This window comes from Eucyclogobius newberryi, unplaced genomic scaffold (genome assembly GCF_026437365.1).
Source record: "Eucyclogobius newberryi isolate DKJ021-1_F unplaced genomic scaffold, fEucNew1.0.hap1 SCAF_13, whole genome shotgun sequence".
Classification (NCBI taxonomy): domain Eukaryota; kingdom Metazoa; phylum Chordata; class Actinopteri; order Gobiiformes; family Gobiidae; genus Eucyclogobius; species Eucyclogobius newberryi.
The window spans coordinates 20,183,324-20,204,879 of record NW_027315757.1 but is presented as its reverse complement, the minus strand read 5'-3'; the positions used below and the strand labels follow the sequence as shown (position 1 = coordinate 20,204,879).

General features: G+C 42.3%; 1 protein-coding gene across 1 annotated transcript in view; it reads left to right on the top strand.

The window, feature by feature from the left end:
• The first annotated feature begins 2,169 nt into the window (after nt 1-2,169).
• Nucleotides 2,170-21,556, top strand: part of fbxl20 (F-box and leucine-rich repeat protein 20) — a 20,924-nt gene continuing 1,537 nt past the window's right edge. Inside the window, exons 1-14 of the mRNA XM_072442153.1 lie at nt 2,170-2,418; nt 7,372-7,433; nt 10,694-10,748; nt 11,469-11,543; nt 13,286-13,380; nt 14,306-14,374; nt 14,831-14,926; nt 15,016-15,142; nt 16,609-16,683; nt 17,575-17,705; nt 19,108-19,168; nt 19,378-19,422; nt 19,494-19,550; nt 20,992-21,204. Of these exons, the coding sequence (XP_072298254.1) occupies nt 2,377-2,418; nt 7,372-7,433; nt 10,694-10,748; nt 11,469-11,543; nt 13,286-13,380; nt 14,306-14,374; nt 14,831-14,926; nt 15,016-15,142; nt 16,609-16,683; nt 17,575-17,705; nt 19,108-19,168; nt 19,378-19,422; nt 19,494-19,550; nt 20,992-21,204 (1,203 nt within the window). The 5' untranslated portion in view covers nt 2,170-2,376. The remainder of the gene's footprint in view (nt 2,419-7,371; nt 7,434-10,693; nt 10,749-11,468; nt 11,544-13,285; nt 13,381-14,305; nt 14,375-14,830; nt 14,927-15,015; nt 15,143-16,608; nt 16,684-17,574; nt 17,706-19,107; nt 19,169-19,377; nt 19,423-19,493; nt 19,551-20,991; nt 21,205-21,556) is intronic.

The window sequence follows — 21,556 nt, the reverse complement described above, 5'->3', positions numbered from 1 at the left end:
ATAAAAACAACGTTAAGTTTTTTCGTTTGTTTCTGAGTAAAACCACGTTTTTAGCAGGTTGTCATTGCGGATTCTGATTGGCTCACTGGCGGAAAGTAGGCGTGACCAACTCAAAATAAGGAAGTGGAGTCATGAGTTTTTTTTTTTATAATAGTCAAGATTCTTTATGACAGGACATTTATAACAAACAATAATAACTGCTAAAGGAATGGAAAAAACACAAAAGTCTAAAGAATAAAGTCTGGCAGTAATGTAACACTTGGATACCAATCGCCATAAAATAACAACAACAACAAGTTAAAGGAATGTCAAAAAGATGACAATTAGTGAGAATTGTTTCAGGGTATTTTTTACAAAAACTGCAGTTAGTGTCAATTGTTTTAATATATCTTAGCATAAAATGATTAGTGGGGTAAATTGTATGAATTAATTTAAAAGAGTCATTTTTCATCTTATGTTTATTTTTTTTTAATAACGTTGATTCAAAGTCAATCCTTTTTTCCATATAATGTCTGGGACAAAGTTTCTCCAGTAGAAAATAGCCGCGGGCACAGAGTCAACATCTTGTTGATATAGAGCACGTATTCTTCTGTTGTTCTTATGGACCGGTGTAAAACAAGCTTTTCCGACGGCGGTGTCAGTCACAGACAGTGTGGACATACTTTCATCAGTAACAGTGGTCTTAAAAAGTTGACACATTTCTTTGGTCACAGCATCAACTACAATGGCATATTCTTTAGGAGTCACAGCGAGGCTGTAATTAAGATTGAATTCATTGCACCTCAGCAAAAAGCTAACCCACCTGTAGGATTTTCTTGTCAAACCAGTCATGAGGTTTACACAGTTGTTACAAAAATAATACAGTAAAATGTTTGTTTTGGATGTTACATTTCTCAAAGCTGAGTAAGCACAACTCTATCCTACCTTGATGTGACTGTTTCTATTGATGATTGGGCAAATGGGCTGTTATTTTTTTATTTTCTGGAACCCCAATTAAAGGTAATGACCATAGATAAAGACAAACTACTCATTTGTAATTATTACCACGATCTATATATCCTCGGAATATGTAAACTAGCCTATTCAAATAAATAAAGTCTCGGATTCAAGTTCTACTTCCAGTGCAATTTTGTTCTAATGTTTTTTAACATAGGTAGATGTCGCACCAGCACCATTTTAGGCTGCCAGAGATCCTATTCCTGTCGAGCTTTTGTGTGGATGGACAGAAACAATGAGGTATACTAAAACTAGAGAGATCATCACCATGGTGAACTGTAGTAACAGACTTCCGGTTCCTGCAGTCATGTTCTGACTGTAACTCAAGAACTTCTGTAAACTCATCTTTAATTGTAAAAATCTCTCAAAATATAGCATATAACAGGAAGAGCCATGGTATAAATAGGGAGCTGGAAGTTTTATTCTACTCAACTAATGTAGGTAACTGGTGGTAAAAATGTGTTTTAATTTGAATCACGTTCATGTAATTATCAATGGTCTCGTATTGTTGACACACAAATATAGTTTAATTCTGCATAAAATGTAATTTTGTGTACCTGTGTTTGGAAATGGACCATAAAGCTGTTATAATCATCATTATAAACCAGTACCACAATACGACACAATACAATACAAGTACACAATATCCAAATCTTGAATTATTAAATTAATTTCATGGCATGATATTTAGTGTGATATTTAGGTGAGGCAACAATTTGTAGATTTGTAGCTGCTTTGTTTTCCTTTTACAGAGTTAACACATAAAAGTGCTTAATAAAAGTGCACTGAAATAGAGCAAAGGATCATGGTATCATATGTTTTTTAATTGCTACAACAAAACAAATATAAATATCACAATATTTAGTTTGTTCATTATATCCCTAATGTACATTTTCATAATTCAGAGAAAAACGTAGGGGCAGATACAGGTAGATTTCCTTTTTAATACCACAAATAAATCAGTATATTCCAACGTAAACCCTTCAATCAATTAGAGGCTTTTACACGATTTCCACTTACAATTTCAAGATGACGGCCGCAGTCGCCACGGCAACAGACTCCGCGCTCCCTCTAGCGTCATCGCAGCGCGTTGCTCCGTAGCTGAAGTCAGTGGAGAGAGAGAGGAGGCTTATTGGCTCCTGCCTCCGCCGCTGGAGCCCGTGTACTTTTACCACAATCAACAGGATCCTTTGTCCCGTTTTTACACCCGAAACACAAACTTCGCCCTCCGACGAGCTGCCGGCAGGACGGTAGCATGATCCGCGCGGAGGGGAAGCGGCAAAAACAGGGCCCCAATCTGCTGAGATCCACCGCAACGAGCCCTCCGCCGCCGCCGCCGCCGCACTCATCGGCCCGGTAACCGCCACCAGCGCGTCCGACATGGGGAAAGAGGTGAACGGAGTGTCGCGCAGTCGGTTTGAGGTACGTTCGCGCGCTGACAACCCCGCGGGACACGCAACGCAGCTGGTATAAACACTGTAGGATACGGGCCTGCGCGGTGCGGGGACCGTGTTTATTGCCAAACCGCGCTCGTGTACCGTGTTGCGCGCAGCTTCCTTCCCCGGGATTACCGTCCGCCCGCCCGCCACGACGCCCGCGCGTGCAGAAACACCCCGTGTCACCCCGTTTCACGCAAGTGTAGTTTTGCGTGGGATCTGCGGGGGGTTTAAAGGTCCCACTTTGCTGTCCCCATGTCCCCGTCGTCGTCCCCCCCCCCCCGCCTTTGCGCCATCAAAACAAAGACAATGAGGCCGTGGACACGAGGACAGCCCCGGGAGACACTCTTTGAACCGCGTCGTGTACGTTTTGAGCACGTTTGCCGCGTTTGACCCGCATTCACGCGCGTGGATTGTGAGTTTTCGGTCCGGGTTTCCGTGATGTCTGGTGCCGTGTGTTGTGCTTCTTCGCCGGGGCCCTCGGGTTGTGGCTGCTAAAGCGTGTGTGACCCCCCCGCGAGGATCGATAATCAACAAGTCACGCCAAGACCACCTCGCGATCTACCGTGACACGACACCGAGCCCGGGACGCGTCAGTCCGTGTTGTGTTATTGTGTTCCATTGTGCCACTGGTTCGTGCCACGCAAGCGGCTTAAGTTCGGGAGAACGCGTGCGTCAAATTGGGGTCGTGCGTCGCGACGGCCGGTGACATTGGCCCGCGCCGACCGACGACGCGGTGCCGTTTAATCCCCGGCAGCGTGGGATTTGTGTGTGGTTTTATTTATTTTTAACGGAGCAACAGCTGACGACGGGAGAGAGCCCAGGCCGCTGCCTCCTGGCCCTGACCGGACACCGTGCGCGCCGAGCACACCGGAAGCGCCTTCAAAGTAAAAGACCTGTTGATTTGAGCTGCGACTGATGATAATTTTAGTAGGCGACCGGTCATTGATCTTATCTTTAAGTGATTATGTCTGTTGAATAGTGATTTTTCAAATGCCCCCCCAAAAGGCTAATTAAAGCTGAACAATCACCCAAATTTGGTATGCTTTTTATGGTTTTAAGACGTTTTAGGCACGTTTTAGATTCACAGTGCATATAATGACGAACAATTATGAAAATGGTCAAATATAAGCCCTGATATATCCTGATTAATAGTTGCAGTCCCACTATTAATTATGCTGTGGAAAATAGAACAACACATGTTTTGTTTTGGCAATTTAGATTGAGACACGACAAATAAGATAAGATAAGATAATCCTTTAATGTCCACACAAGGGGAAATTTTGTTGTTACAACGCAGTAGAACAGGAGGAAAGTACAGATTATAGGAAGTTTCAAAACACACTCTTAATAGAACTCTTATGAACAAAAACAAAAAGACTCTTAACAAAACTCCTCTCCTATCTTAATAGGGAATAGAGGGGGGGAAATAAAATAAAATAGATAATAATAATAATAATAAAAATAAATATATAACAATCAGATAATAATAATAATAAAATAATGATAATAGAATCAAATAAAAATAAAATAAAGTAAAAATAGCTAGCACAAGACTAGGTAATACTATTAGCAGGTAAGTAAACCGTATAAAAAACAAATACACAGACATTGAAATTCAATACATGGGTAAACTGCCCTTTTTTGTTTACATTGACATTTTAAGCAATATTAGATTCAATCGTCTTATTGTCAATGATATGTCTGTTTGTTTTTAACGAAAGATCCATAACCAAACAGGCCCAGTTTGGGCTTTGTATTAGGACATTTTACTGTTTTTGTGTGTAATGGCAATGATCAAAAGTCTGTCCTAACATGCTTCATTTGTAATATTCCCCACATAACCATAAGAAAAGAACCTTAATGTAATGATGGCTGTATCAGATTTTCAATATTTATCATATTGTCGATGTACTGAATAAAACCCTTTGGACACTGTCATCCTCATCAGATAGTCGATCGTTCTGTATTAATTTGTCATTACAGATATACAATATGTATTGCTATTGCCACAGATGTTCCTATACCTTGCAAACTCTGTGTGTCCTATTCTTGTCTCCTGAAATGGTAGATGGGGATTTTTTTCTAACTTAATAAGTTCATTTTGAATGTGTTTGTAAGTCCCTTAAAGATGCTGAAAAGGCTTGATTTTAGTAATGAGACCGCCTGGTTTAGCTGTTCCCAAGTTGAACATTTTGTTTTGAAAAGCTTACCCGGATGTTACTGCCGTTCCTCTGTCGCCTTCTGTGTTTTGCTGCAGCTGAGCTCTTAACAAAGAGTACAGAAGCTTTCTTGCTCTTTGGTCCTTTATCATTTGTGTCTAATCTAAACCGCACAGTTTCCCTCAGTAAGAAACAGTTTTGTGGCAGCGAGATATTAATCACGGGTTCTGATAAGGAACTTTAATCAACACAACTTCTTCTCCTTTTTTTCATCCAGATTGCTGTCAAAATGTAGGCTACAGTTCAGGCTTTACCCCACATGGCCCTGCAGCTGCCTGATGGAGAAACACAATGCTGACATTCATTGCATCAGCTTCACTTTAGTTGCATTACAAAAGGAGGCAGTTGATGCCCGTTAACGGTGCATCTGCCTCTTTTGGGCCCAACTGGAATCATTTGGCCAAAAGGTTATTCCTCTGGATGATGAGCTGTCACTGGTTGTCCTGGTTTTGTACCATGACGAGTCCATTTGACGTGTGTTTGCTGGCAAGCGCCCCCCTGTCAAAGGCAGCTGTGAGCTCGGAGGTATCGCCAAGACAAGGTCAAGAGGAAAGAAGATTTTACTGTCATGAAATGTTTTTCACGTGGCCAACCGCTGACATTGGACAAAAAAAGATAGTCGGCAAATGTGTCACAGTTGAACACACTATGCCCTGTTGTCCCGACTTGTAAAACTCTTGAAATATTGAAGCCGTATTGTAGATTTATACTGAGAAAAACCTCCATGAATTACTACTGGAGAACTTGCAAAGTCTCAAGCTGTAACAAAAACACTCACACACATATATGGGTATTGTATGTATTAAAGTGCATTGAAACCCGTTTACCTCGGCGTTGTCTTCACTCCATCCCAGTTTGAACGGATTCGACCAGAACAACCCCCCGGTACAACAAATCCCCTCACTAGCGCCCAAGAGGAACAACAACGTTTATAACCTCCGAGCGCGCACGCCGTCCCCCCCGTAAACCGTAATGGATTGTCATTTTCACATTTATTACTGTATCGCGAATGGTTAATATTTGCTTTTGTACGGTGCAAACAACGGCTTCTCAATGACTCGCTCTAGTCTCAGATGTTTGCTTCTGGTAAATAACGTCTTTCAGTTTTTCTTTACACACTCAAAGCCTCCCGAGTAGATTTCACCGCTCCAAATCTTAACGTGATTGTCCCAGATGTCGTCGCTTCGTGGGCCCGTCGTGGCCGAAAGGATGTTCCAATTGCGTTTCATAATCCAGGAGCGGTGGATTTTTTTCCAAAACGACTATGGCAACAAATTGCTCTATGAAATGAGGGGCGCCAATGTGGTGCCAATTTACTGTCTGCTGAATGCGTTTGTTTGCAGTTATCATACTTTGCTATAACCGTATAATCGTGCAAAGATTGATTGTAACGCATGGGTAAGATGACGTAATTAATCAGGACGTTTGCGAGTTTAGGAAAGTTCATAATTATGCCGTGTGTAAGTGTATATTTTATGTACACGGATGGAAATAAAATAAGTAAGTAACTAGTGACAGTTGATACCGATACTAAGGGAAAGTTCCATACTCGATACCGATTTCAATGCTGCAGTGATCACTTTTTTGGACAGTAGAATGTCATTTTTTTAGAGATCAAGATAACTCAAAGTGTTCAGGAAAGGTCATATTTTGTGATTTTTTGTTGATTGTTTTTTTCTCAGTATCGATACTTGTTCAAATTAGTATCTAATTTTTGTATTAGTTTTGGTATCGATGACAAATTTGATACCACTATGACACTTTTAAACAGTAGGCTTTAATTTTCAACACAAAATAACAGTGCACTAATAATGCACTCGTTTTACATACTTTCTCTGATAAAAGTTCTGTTGAAGCTCTAAATCGTTCTAAAACTGTTCTAGAAAGGTCTAATTTTGTCCCAAATGATTGTTTTTGTTGATACTTATCTAGTTTCGATACTGGATTTGGCTTTGATTAGTTTCGTTTTTTAAGGATTTTTGGGCTTTATTAGACAAGACGGCTCAGCGTGAAATGGGGATGAGAGAAGGGAGAACACGCAGCAAACTGTCTGAAACAGGATTCGAACTCACAACTGTTCTGTACTTTTGACAATCCTGATTTGAGATTCATGCATAATAATATGTATTCTCCTACATTGCTCCGACTACCTTTGTTTTCACCAATCCCGATACACGCTCACGGCTCTTTTTATAAATGTTTAATTATATATATTTATCGGTAATACACATTCTGCAGCGTTGCACAGCCATTTTTGTACAAATGCAAAAAAAACTCCATAGTTTTCAACACAGAAGTCAGTGTTTGTAATTCAATTTAGATAGATATGGCAGTTTTTTAAATGTCCAAAGCTTGATTTATTGATACATGGATTATAATTATATACAAAAGCACAATATGTCTTTTTTTAAGTGTCAATATGTTAAAGACACATCAGACTAGATAATCCTTCAATTCATCCAATTAGAAAAACGCATAAATACATGTTTGGTGCACATTTTTATTCTGAGAGTTGAATATCTCCCTGGCGGTTGTTCTTGGTAAAGGTCTTGACATTGACTTCCTCTCAGCTGCTCAGGCCGTAATCATTCATCGTTTGGTTTTTACGGCGTTGTTGTCCTTGAGCGGGCCTCGCAGATGAAAGGTCCCCGGGGATCCATTTCAAACCACTTAGTTACTTACTACCAGCGCTAACGTGATTGCTTTTATCTTTTCAGATGTTCACAAACAGCGATGAGGCCGTCATCAATAAGAAGCTGCCCAAGGAGCTGCTGCTGCGGTGAGACACTTTACAACCGCCGGGTTAAACGTCTCGAATCGGAACCAATATTCGCTTCTTCACATATTTCAAATGTAACTTATTGATCAACTGTGACTTTTGATTACATTTAGTCTTCACTGGGATAAACTGTAGACCTGTCGGCTCAAACACTTTTTATTGATGCGATGATTCGATTAGCATGTTATTCATTGCTCGTTACCATTGCTCGTTACCATTTCTACCGTTCATTAAAGGCCGAGAACTTAAATAAAGATTTCCTGAAAATGTTGTCTAATCCTCTACCTCTAACATTAGCAAAAACATCAAAACTGGGGCTGAACTCGGAACAAAAACCAGGACTAGACCAGGGCTAGAACAACGTTTACATTGGCGTTCTCCAACCGTTTTTTTTTCCTTTCGCGCAACGGTGGAAGTCCGCGGAGTCGATGACTCCAAAATCATAAATCTGCAGCTCTGGTCCTGCCCCTGGCTGTGGTCCTGGTCCTGCCCCTGGCTGTGGTCCTGGTCCTGCCCCTGGCTCTAGTCCTGGTCCTGCCCCTGGCTCTAGTCCTGGTCCTTCCCCTGATCTTGGCCCTGATCTTGGCCCTGATCTTGGCCCTGATCTTGGCCCTGATCTTGGTCCTGATCTTGGTCCTGATCTTGGTCCTGATTTTGGTCCTGATCTTGGTCCTGGCTCTGGCTCTGGCTCTAGCTCTGGCTCTGGCTCTGGCTCTGGCTCTGGCTCTGGCTCTGGCTCTGGCTCTGGCTCTGGCTCTGGCTCTGGCTCTGGCTCTGGCTCTGGCTCTGGCTCTGGCCCTGGCCCTGGCCCCTGGCCCCTGGCCCTGATCTTGGCCCTGATCTTGTATTGGCTGTGGTTTGGGACCCCCGTTTGACTTCACCTGTCATAATGTTATGTCAAACCGTCAAATAGACCCGTGTGTTTTGAGATCAGTAGCGGTTTGACCGTTTTTGCTGCCCAAACATTTGACTTTACATTAGCTCTGTGTGTGCCGACCCGTATAGCCTCGATTTGAGCTTACTTAGCTGTCTGCAAACATGAACTAAACCAAGACCTAACAAAACAGCACCACAAACCTCCTCCGGAATACAAATGCGCTTCTTATTTATACCCCCCTGTACTAAAAGCGTAATTAAAAACACACGCTGCGGGATTATAAAACATTCAAATTGATTTTCAACCTAAATGAACTCCAGGAGAAGCTCGGCGTAAACAGAAAATGAAGGCCGTAGCTCACGTCTCCGGGTGAGTTGTGGCTGTTCAGTCTCGACCAGGTGCCGCAATCAACCTGAGAAGATGCGTTTCTATTATTATAACTCAGTAATGCGATTTACAGTAAACCAAATGTAAAATGGTGAACGTCCTCGTTTTCAGTATGTTTCCACTAAAGACCCCAAAAAAGCACAATATCGCTTCTGTAATGAGGCATTACGGGAGGTTTTTGTTGTGTTTCTGGGAAATAAGGTCTTGCCTCATCCAACTCCTTTTCGAACATTGCAAAATATTTCTAGCGCAGGTCTAGTGCAGGTCTAGGGCAGGTCTAGGGCAGGTCTAGGGCAGGTCTAGGGCAGGTCTAGGGCAGGTCTAGCGCAGGTCTAGCGCAGGTCTAGTGCAGGTCTAGCGGAGGTCTAGCGCAGGTCTAGGGCAAGTCTAGGGCAAGTCTAGGGCAAGTCTAGGGCAAGTCTAGGGCAGGTCTAGGGCAGGTCTAGGGCAGGTCTAGGGCAGGTCTAGGGCAGGTCTAGGGCAGGTCACAGGTCTAGCGTAGGTCTAGTACAGGTCTAGTGCAGGTCTAGTACAGGTCTAGTACAGGTCTAGCGCAGGTCTAGTACAGGTCTAGTACAGGTCACAGGTCTAGCGCAGGTCTAGTACAGGTCATAGGTCTAGTACAGGCCAAGCGCAGGTCTAGCGGAGGTCTAGGGTAGGTCTAGCGCAGGTCTAGGGCAGGTCTAGCGGAGGTCTAGGGCAGGTCTAGCGCAGTTCTAGGGCAGGTCTAGGGTAGGTCTAGCGCAGGTCTAGGGCAGGTCTAGCGGAGGTCTAGGGTAGGTCTAGCGCAGGTCTAGGGCAGGTCTAGCGGAGGTCTAGGGCAGGTCTAGCGCAGGTCTAGGGCAGGTCTAGGGCAGGTCTAGCGCAGGTCTAGGGTAGGTCTAGCGCAGGTCTAGGGCAGGTCTAGCGCAGGTCTAGCGCAGGTCTAGGGCAGGCCTAGCGCAGGTCTAGCGCAGGTCTAGCGCAGGTCTAGTGCAGGTCTAGCGGAGGTCTAGTGCAGGTCTAGCGGAGGTCTAGGACAGGTCTAGCGCAGGTCTAGTGCAGGTCTAGTGCAGGTCTAGCGGAGGTCTAGCGCAGGTCTAGCGCAGGTGGTCTAGGGCAGGTCTAGCGCAGGTCTAGGGCAAGTCTAGGGCAAGTCTAGGGCAGGTCTAGGGCAAGTCTAGGGCAAGTCTAGGGCAAGTCTAGGGCAAGTCTAGGGCAAGTCTAGGGCAAGTCTAGGGCAAGTCTAGGGCAAGTCTAGGGCAAGTCTAGCGCAGGTCTAGCGCAGGTCTAGTACAGGTCACAGGTCTAGCGTAGGTCTAGTACAGGTCTAGTACAGGTCTAGTACAGGTCTAGCGCAGGTCTAGTACAGGTCTAGTACAGGTCACAGGTCTAGCGCAGGTCTAGTACAGGTCATAGGTCTAGTACAGGCCAAGCACAGGTCTAGGGCAGGTCTAGCGCAGGTCTAGCGGAGGTCTAGGGTAGGTCTAGCGCAGGTCTAGGGCAGGTCTAGCGGAGGTCTACGGCAGGTCTAGCGCAGGTCTAGCGTAGGTCTAGGGTAGGTCTAGCGCAGGTCTAGGGCAGGTCTAGCGGAGGTCTAGGGTAGGTCTAGCGCAGGTCTAGGGCAGGTCTAGCGGAGGTCTAGGGCAGGTCTAGCGCAGGTCTAGGGCAGGTCTAGCGCAGGTCTAGGGCAGGTCTAGCGCAGGTCTAGCGCAGATTTAGTGTAGGTCTAGGGTAGGTCTAGCGCAGGTCTAGCACAGGCAAGTTTTATGTCTCACTTTTCATGTGAACGCACTCTAAAACACGCTCAATAAACACCTCCGGATCCACTTCCCCATTCACGACACCTCACACGGCTCGAACCAAACAAACATTTCTTCAGGCAAAGACACTTGTTAGTCCGTTTGCTCGCACCGCGGCGCCGAGGGGCAAGTGTCACTCTCAGGGTTGAGCCAAGGCCAAAACGCCGTGGTAAAAATGTTCGAAATGTCACTGCTTTTTTCTACTTTTCCTGCAGAATCTTCTCTTTTCTGGACGTGGTGACGCTGTGCCGCTGTGCTCAGGTCTCCAGGGTGAGTTTTCTGTCGATCTGATCCAAACACACACACACACACACACACACACACTGATGTCTGCACTGTATCGTTTTGTTCAAGCTAAACATTAAAAGGTTTATTCTGCTCAGTTCAAAAGAGACTGGACAAAACTGAAGGATAGTTGAGTTGCTTTTTCTAATCTACACTACATAAATGGTTAAACATCATTAATTTATTTATGTTTAATTTATGAATTCATAGTTCATTTAACCAATGTACACAATTAGAAAATCAAACAACAAAACCTCCCCAGTCAATAAAAATAAATGACGGGCAGATAAAATGATTTAAAAACAAGCATACAGAGCTCCATGTAATCGTTTGTGCTTTACTGCCCTTAAAGTTGGAACAATTTTGCATTCACACTTTTACGAGCAGCATTTTAACACCGTAAAGCGGTGGAGTGACACATTTGTATTCAGTGAGTGCCCGTGTGCTGTGATGAAATATGCCCAAAGGCGTGTCTGCTTTCAAAAGACGTGCAGACGGTGCCAAGCTGCTCGAATGAGGCAAAACGTTAGCTGCGGTCAGAAAAGTTCCGAAGGAGATGTGTCTATTGAGATTAGCACCTCGTTACATCATCTGGTGCTTTTGAGAAGGACAGAAACTGAACTTGCGCAGGATCTCTCAGAACAACACTGCTCTGTGGTTAAAAGACGGGCAAAAACTGATTAAAACGTTGCATTTTGTCCACAGTCCTGGAACGTCCTGGCGTTGGACGGCAGCAACTGGCAGCGAATCGACCTCTTTAACTTCCAGAGGGACATCGAGGTGGGGAAAACGAACATTTATATCCACCGTAAAGCGACGCGGATCACGATTGTAAACTTTGTACCTTTTCATGTTGCCTTGAAGAGGTAAACGGCGTCATCTGATTCTTCTGAAAGCTCACACTCACTCAAAAAGAATCATTTATTCACTTCAGGGCGTGTAAAAAGACGTCGGCGGCGTGCAGTTAAGCGTGCGCGAAATGAATGAAAAAAGAAGCAAAAAAAAGAGCAATCGTACGTTATCCGCCCCCGTCGCCAACGACTTTACGCAGATATTTTAAAGCGCGTATACATTTGCATTATAACAGACAAACACAGATATACGCTCTTTTAACTGATTTTTCTTAGCTTTTACCGTATTTTCCGGACTATAAATCGCACCTTTTTTCATAGTTTTAGCCAGCGTGTGACTTACACTTATATTTATACTTATATACATATATACTTATACTCTGGAACGACTTTTATGTGATATTATTTGTTATTTTCACACGCATTTCATACTCCAGTGCAACTTATATATGTTTGTTTCTTCTCTATTATACATTTTTTGGCACATTTTTTTGGAAAATACGGTATTCTTAAATGCTATTATTGTTCTCAATTCTTTGATTGATACATTTACTCCTTTTTACAGTAACGGATTAATTAATTACGTATTTTCCGCACAATGAGGCGCACTTAAAAGCCGTTAATTTTCTCAAACTTTATAATCCAGTGCGAGTTATATATGGATTAATTCTGGTTGTGCTTAGTGACCTCGAAGCAATTTTGTGTGGTACAGGTTTTGTTTCGCTTATAGTGCGGAAAATACGGTATGTTGATTTGACCAAAACGGCAGATTGTCACTAGAATATCACGATTTGCCTTTTGTCACCATTGGTTTTCCAGACTTTGCTCAAAAGTGCAGTATTTGGCTGCTTGAGGCTTGTACGTACAGGCACATGTTCCACAGTATTCACCTGGCTCCGTGTATCTTAACGTGTTCTGGAAATGTTTCTTGCCCGTCTCGATGTTTAATGCCAGACTGTGGAACATGTGTTTTCATTTAATTTGTTTACACTGGAAAGTATTTAACAGAGATTTAAACAGGCCTGACCGAGTTAAAGTGCCCCTTACAGGTCGGGCGACTCATTGAACTAAAATGCAGTTAAGATGAATATATTTTGAGTTTTGCTAAAAATGATAAAAAATGTTATCACAGAATAGCTCATTTTATAGGTTTAAAATTTCACTTCCTGTTTGTAAATGATGACGTCACAGGAGGAAATTACCCAGAAAACACTGAGCAAAAACTCAACTAATGTCACAATATTTTTAACTTGACAAATAAGAATAGATGAGAGTGACTTTCTTTTGTTGAATTGATGTTTAGAGAGTGAAAAAACATGTTTGGCGTGTAAATTATATATAAACCTTGACTTGAATGAGTGTCCCTATTGTGATGTCACTTCCTGTCATTTTCTCCAGATTTCTTTGATGTTTTCTTCACAAATATCTGCTCGATTGGTTTAAAACCATAATGTATATGTACAACAGGCATAAAGTCAAAATTCTAAAATGGTAAAAACTTGTCCATATTCGCTTTAAAACATTTTTTGCAGCTTTCTTTAGAGTAACAAAGGACATAAATCTACATAATCGAGAACAGACGACACAAACACTCACAGTTCAAACAGTGGCTGCCGGAAAAAAAAAACGTTTTGAAAATAGATATGAATGTAACTTGTATGTTCCAAACAGGGCCGCGTGGTGGAGAACATCTCAAAGCGTTGCGGAGGGTTCCTGAGGAAGTTGAGTCTGCGTGGCTGCCTGGGCGTCGGGGACAGCGCCTTGAGGTGAGCGGCTTCGACCAGAGACAGGAGTTTGACCACAGTGTTTCACAAAAGCCACTGGCAGCAGCCAAACAAAGCAGAATATGTTGCGTAACGTTGGTATGAGAGCAATGGATATTGTCTAAAACTGGTGAAACTATCCTTACCATTAACTCTAATCAGATTTATTCACTCAGACATTTTCTATTGAATGATTTTCCTCAAAAACGTTGTGTTATGTTTTGCTTTCTTAGAATCTACATTAACCAGCTTCTTTGAAAAAATAAAAATAATAATCAGTTTAGTCTATGCTGTAATGTTCCTTAAGCACACAGTACGAGTCTATAATTAGAATAATAAAGGAAGCGTTTGAACGGCAGTCGTGAGTTGGCAGTTCTGGTACGTAAGAGGAGCGTTACGAAGGCTGAAAATCAATGTGTCCACCGTGCATTATTTATTGTGCTATTTATAGCGGAGCGAAGGGTACAGCCCTTTTGTTGGATGTGGTGAATTTATTTAAACTGAAGTCATTTTAAGTCAAAATGGGGACTAAAACGAATGCCGTTACTTTTGTGCCATTTCCACATACTGCAGTTCAACAAAGTGTTTCACAGATATAGTTTTTTTAAGTGCAAACATTATATAGAGTATATAATAAAGTTACAATAAAGTCAAATTGTTTTTTGACATTTTGGTTATTTTTTTTTCAAGTTTTGCGGTTACTTTTTTCGAAGATTTGCGGTTATTTTTAAAAAAGTTTTGCGGTTATTTTTTTGAAATATTTTTTTTAACTTCGTTTTGGAAGCGGAAGTGCAAACATTGTCAGTTGGCATGTGTTTGTAATTAATTAGAAATATTTATCTATATTTAAAAGACATGCAACATTTTTATTTTTTTTAATCTAATCCAAACCTTAATTTGTTTGTGTTTGATGTGTGTTTTTCTACAGAACATTTTCCCAAAACTGCAGGAACATCGAGCTGCTCAGTTTGAACGGCTGCACCAAGATCACGGACAGGTTTGTGCAGCGCTCAATGTTCTACATGAATATAGCTTAAACACAAATTAATAAAAAGATTACGCATAAAATACAATCTTTTTTTCTCACCTACGTCTTACTCGCTCTTCATCTTACTCGTCAACTTTAGACCTGTGAGACTTTGCTTGAAAGTCCTAGGATTAAAGACGTTCTTGGTTGAATCGTTAAAAAAAATGGGACGTTGAATGGAAACTGATGCAATCGCTCAAAAACGATTGCACAAAAACGACATTGAAGTACGAGGAAATAGCTTTTTACTTCTCCTCAGATGTTTTCTCTGCTTGACGCCAACGCTCTGACCCTCCTCGAACACGCCTCTTTACACAATAAAAACGATTGGTCGACTAATAATCAAACACATCGGGGTTTAATCATCAGGCGATTAAAAAAATATATATACTTTTTGATCTGACTTGTGCGCTTTCTCCTCTGCAGCACGTGTAACAGCCTCAGCAAGTTCTGCCCGAAACTGAAGCACCTGGACCTCGCCTCGTGTACCTCAATCACAAACCTGTCGCTCAAAGCTCTCAGGTGCGAGGAAAGAACAAACACAAACGGGTCAAATAAACCCACGGCGCTAACTCGTTTTTCCCTTTTTGCTTTCCCTCTCGTCTGGTCAGTGAGGGCTGTCCGAACTTGGAGCAGCTCAACATTTCGTGGTGCGATCAGGTGACCAAGGACGGCATCCAGGCTCTGGTCCGGTCTTGTCCCGGTCTAAAGGGGCTGTTCCTCAAAGGGTGCACTCAGGTACGAGGCGCATTGATTTAGTGCATTTTAGCGTGTGTTATAGACAGCTCAGTGATGTAACGAGATGCAAATGTCACGGTGCGATGCTCGTTTAGCGGTGGAGGTAGAACAGGATTGTAGATCTGCAACGTTTTCCTTTTTCAAATGCCTTCCACAGAATGCTTTCCAAAGACTTTAAAAGGATCATAACGGCGCTTCGTAACAGCTGCGTCCGCACTGGAGCAATGGAACACGGTCTACGTAGTTCCCTCGGCCGCAACAAAGAGCTCGTAAATTCTTGTATTGTGACAGCCAACGATGTATTAGTGAGACTTTCGACGGCGCAGTATCACGATATTTAAGTTGTTATCGTTGCATCCACTGTAATAATGAATAAGGTCATTTTGTTGAGCGTTTTGAGGCGAGCGCCGTGCAAAATGTACAAATACTGACGTTGGATCTGAAGAAGCTCGTGAACCTCTTCCCTACAACCTCTGTTACAGATACTTTATTTCGGGGGGCCACCCTAATTCATGTGAAGAATATATAAAATAAAATGTCCTCTTGTTCATTGCGACTGCCTTTTTTATAGTGTTTGGTCAGAATTTTGAGCTTCGCTTTTGATTAATTGAAAATTGACTTAAAAATGTTACATGTTTGAATCACAACAACAGAAAAAAAAAGCTACGGTATTTTCCGCACTATAAGGCGCATTTAAAAGCCTTTAATTATGTCAAAAAACGACTTTAACGCTTTATAATCCAGTGCGTCTTATATATGGATTAATTCTGGTTGTGCTTAGTGACCTCGAAGCGGTTCTATGTGGTACACGTTTTGTTTCGCTTATGCATCTTATGGTCCGGGGCGCCTTATTTATGAAAAATTATGAAAAATAGACCATTCATTGACAGTGCGCCTTGTATCGTATTTTCCGGACTATAAGTCGCACCTTTTTACATAATTTTGGCCAGTGTGCGACTTATACTTATATTTATACTTATGATATTTGTTATTTTCACACTTATAACCACATTTCATACTCACGTGCAACTTATATATGTTTTTTTCTTCTCTATTATGCATTTTTTTGGCTGGTGCAACTTATACTCCGGAAAATACGGTAAATGAAAAATGATTGAAAATGGACCCTTCATTGCCTTTTATAGTGTGGAAAACACGGTAAAACATTCCTATAAAAGTTGGCATTGTAAAAATACAAAATCTAACATTAAGCAACAATGAGACAACGGAAGAATAAACCGATTCTAATCATAGTTTGCGATCCAAAAATGTCCATTTCAGAATGAAGCCTGCGTCGGCCGCTCAGACTTCCTCTTGTTTTCAGTCCAAACAGACAGACGGCCGCGCTTCCCGTCCAGCGCCGAGGATTTGTGTTTGAGAACGCCGCGGCCCTGATCTGTCGACGAGCAACAACCGTGTTTGTGTTTTATGGGCTTCATAAATGTGTCTAATGAAATGTGTTGCAGCTCGAGGACGAGGCTTTGAAACACATCGGCGCCCACTGTCCAGAGCTGGTCACGCTCAACTTACAGACGTGTTCCGTAAGTGAACGGTTCCCACACGCAAAACGTGATCATTTGTGCGGTTTTAGAGGGTAATAAGCAGCTATGTGTACTTTGATTTATTTAATTTAGTACAATAGAGGCGCCAGATCTTTGAGAAACAGTGACATTAGCATAAGCTTCATCCTGGTTGAAATTTAAGTACTTGAAATTGACCAATCCCCCAATTTATACTTCTATTATTCTTATTTTTTTTTTCAGAGATTCATTGCCAATTAACAATTAATATTAGTTAATTGTCAATGAACAGAATTCACAAACATAGGAACTTCTATGTTTTATGTTGCACTGAACGATGAACAATGAATAAGTCAAAAGAGAAACCATTAAAATTGACTATGGATTAAGAATAACAATATGCTATAAGATAAAAAAAAGTAAGAATAAAGAATAGGCTTACTATGTACACAAATGTACAAATGTTCAATGGAAAAAATCGTTTGGCCTGTCGATTAATCAAACAAATGCTTTTATTGTACATTTCAGACGTTTTAAATACGTAAATAAAGGTTGAATTATGGTGATGGAGAAAATTTACAATAAAGTGTGTTAGCGATGAAAGTTGTTTTTTGACATTTTGATTTGATAATGATAATTTTGTATTTGTTTTAGATTTTGTACTGTGCAGATGAAAATTAATTGCGGTTATTTTTTTTAAGTTTTGCGGTAATTATTTTTAAATTTAAAGGTAATTTTTTTGAAGTTTTGGGGCTATTTTTTTTTAAGTTTGTTTCGGAATCGGACCCATTATGTAACTGAATTAAGTGCTGCCTTTGCCGTTTGCTAATCGCGGTGAGTGGAACTGCAGAACGATGAGTGCTGCTCCGGCTCTAACGTCCTGACTCTCTCTGCGTCTTGTGTGCGGAGCAGCAGATCACGGACGAAGGCCTCATCACCATTTGCCGAGGCTGCCACCGGCTGCAGTCGCTCTGCGTTTCGGGTTGTGCCAACATCACGGACGCCATCCTGCACGCTCTGGGACAGAACTGCCCCCGCCTCAGGTAGAGCGCACCTCCAGCAGAGCATGAATCAGAAACAATAAGTCCTGTAGTCATGAGTTATGTATAAGTAAAATGACGGGAATTGAGTAGTTATCACACAAGGCTTTTCACTTATATATTTGTTCTGGTGTTATTTGGAGATCATTTCTTATGTTTTTCAAACTTCAAATCTCTCTATGGTTGTTCTCTATAGTCAGTTTCAAATATTGCAGTTAAAAAGGAACAATGGAGGCCAATCTGTCGTAACTTTGTCCTTAAAGGCGCAATGGATGATTTTTCGGCGATTTGAGAACGCAGGCGGAAGTGCGCATGCGCACTCCCCCGTGCGGACTGATACAACACACACGTGCGTTTGTTTACTAGCGCAACGGAGCGCATCGCATCTCTCGTCTCCCGTAGATTTCTGTCCACTTCTGCGTCAGCTCGAACTGTCTTTCTCCGTCTTCATTTTGCCCCGTACACTGAGGGAACTATATTATGATAGATCAATGCGCTTAGGCACGCGGAAACGTGGGCACGAGCCTGACACGGCTGCAGGTGAGCGGTAGGTGCGTTTTATGATTGATACGTGGCAGGACAAATGATTTATCCACGCCACGAGGAAAAATGATAAAAAATTTGCTGAAAAAAATCGTCCATACAACCTTTAATGTGTTTTTTTTAAGGCCACAAAACACATTTAACATTTCAATTTGACAATAACTTGTGGTTAAACTGGCCATAAATGAGCATTACTTCATGGCTCTAAATTGCGTGTCAAAAGGCTGCAGCGTTATAAGTCCTGATGTGGGCACCAAGCTGTCAGTCCACTGTGGTCTGAGAATAATATATTTTTATGCAAATGGTGTTATGACAACATTTATTCAAATTGTTCAAGCATTAAAAGTGATCTCAAGATTCATCTCAGACTTTATCTTCCTGCACAGCAGCAGTGCTGCTCTGAATACATTAACGAAGCAGTGAAAATCACTTTTACATCCCACATCCTCCTTCTGATGCTTTTCAAGGAGGGTTTCTGGATTATGGATAAAAGAGTGTAATTATCTTAGTCATAAGTTATTATTTGAAACAATAGTTAACCCATAGAGGAAGTTTGGACTTATCATTTATATGTCATGTTTTATGATCCTTGTTTTGGAGGAGCACAACCACTCAAAAACAGTTACAAGTGTAACTACAGTTCTATGAATACTTCAGTGCTTGAAGCACTGTTTTTATTGTTGTATTTCTTCTAAACACTTGCACACATGTCATTATTGTTTGGAGCAATAATTGCAGTCTAGACTAGACTGATGGATACGCAGCACTAATCTCAGCTCTTTTCCCTTCCTCACAGCTCTTCTCTTCTGACTGTAAGCGAGCCACTTCTCGTGTAACTCTGTCGTTGTCTTTTTGTCCTCAGAATATTAGAAGTGGCTCGCTGCTCTCAGCTTACAGACGTTGGCTTCACTACATTAGCGCGGGTGAGTCTGCCCTGGTTTTCTGACCAAAGGCAACTTGAGATTCATGGTTTTGTTTCCTACATCTCAAACTTTGCACATGTGTTTGTGGTGTCGCTTCCCAGCCTCGACCCTCTCGCCCCATTTCTACAGCTGTCCTGTCCACCAAATGGCCAGAACATCTTTAGAAGAATAACAGATTTGGAATAATGTTCGTTATTGTTCTGTTGCAGAATTGTCATGAATTGGAGAAGATGGATTTAGAAGAATGTGTTCAGGTAATTGTCTTTACAGCTGTAGAATAAATGTGCCCAAGCCACAGGTAAAAAGTGTCTCTGTTTTTGATCAGATCACAGACGGGACACTCATCCAGCTGTCGATCCACTGCCCTCGTTTGCAAGTCTTGGTAAATGTTTCTCATTTTTGTATTTCATCTTTTAAAGGTGCTGTATGTAACATTTCTGGTTAAGGGTCCACCACAGCTTTCCTTGTCTCCATGGAGATGTTATTGCTTTGCCTGCAATGCGCCACAGTGGCATTGAACAAATCTATCTCATCTCCATTGGGTCAAGTTACAGGTTAGATCTACGGAGAGGCGACCTTGTTCACCGTAAGAATGTGTTTTTCGTGTATTTTTGAGCCATTCTTGAAAAATTGAAAACCTGCAATGAAATAACTGCTTGGAGGATTAGTTTAAGATTTGTATTTATTTATTTTTCTTATGAATTGATGTGACTAAAATGGACTATGACTTGGGACTCGACTTGGAGCCTTGTGACTTGAGAAGACACAAAGCATCTCAAATCAGAGGACTTGACTCTCGTGCTCTACAAACTTGCCTTGCCTTGGGTTGTGGGCCACTGACTGGGGACATTCAAAACAAGGACTTGCTCCCACCTCTGCCTGACACAAGTCCAAACCTCTGCCATCGTGTGGAACATGTCGGGAAAAAATCACCTCGCAGCAGAAGCTCGTACTGAAGTGAAAGTGTCGTGCACCTTTTAAATAAAGCTGTAAATAGAATGGTATTTATGATTAAGTTGTCTGACCATCCATTCCCAACACGTTTTGACAGACTACTTTACAAAACCTGAGTATCTGAGGCTTGACCACTGGATTTCAATATCTAGGGCGGAGTTTAGAGAGCAGAGACAGAACCAATAGACGTGACGCAAAAACCGGATATTACGTAGCCCATGTCAATAAGGCGTGTTCCGCGTTATCCGTCTCCGAACGCAGAAAATGTCGCCTGAATCGCGATGACGCCCTTCGTATAACCGCATCTAACGCACGTTCATCATGGGAAGTAGAGCGGACTTTCCTGATTGTTCAAACCGAAGCGAGAGCAAAAGTAAACACTGGGTCACGAGCCGGGTCACGAGCCGGGTCACGAGCCGGGTCACGAGCCGGGTCACGAGCCGGGTCACGAGCGAATGTTTTGGAACGGGGGTAAAAAGCTACTTCCGTATCTCAGTGTGACGCCTTAAAACCTCTGACTGGGATTGGTCAGTAAATGGATGACCGACGACTTCATTGGCTCTGACTCGGATTCCAGACCCTTACGCATTCTAACAGAATGTGGGCGGGGCTGGCGGGTCAGGCAAATGATTAAGCATCTTAAGTATCAGATCAACTTTATACAGTTTGTACTTAATGTTCTGTTTTGGTCAAATATAAGATTAAGATTGACTGTTTTCCCAATGTCTCCGCTCTCTCCACCATATCCTCCGCTGGCCTGTCAATAAATCCCAAGAGCAGAAATGTGTAAATAATAAAATAATATAGAGAACATTTCATTATTAAAACTGGAGCCACTGCTTACCCTGTTTCTCGTATGTATTTTGCAGAGTTTGTCTCACTGTGAGCTCATAACAGACGACGGCATCAGACACTTGGGGAGCGGACCGTGCGCTCATGACCGTTTGGAGGTGATCGAGCTGGACAACTGCCCCCTGATCACAGACGCCTCGCTGGAGCACCTCAAGACCTGCCACAGTCTGGACCGCATCGAGCTGTACGACTGCCAGCAGATCACACGCGCCGGCATCAAGCGGCTACGGGTGAGCGAAGCAAGGACCAGGGCTAAACCAGGGCTAAACCAGGGCTAAACCAGGGCTAAACAAGGGCTAAACAAGGGCTAAACGGGGGCTAAACGGGGGCTAAACCAGGGCTAAACGAGGGCTAAACCAGGTCTAAACCAGGTCTAAACCAGGTCTAAACCAGGTCTAAACCAGGTCTAAACCAGGTCTAAACCATGTCTAAACCATGTCTAAACCATGTCTAAACCATGTCTAAACCATGTCTAAACCATGTCTAAACCATGTCTAAACCATGTCTAAACCATGTCTAAACCATGTCTAAACCATGTCTAAAACCAGGTCTAAAACCAGGTCTAAAACCAGGTCTAAAACC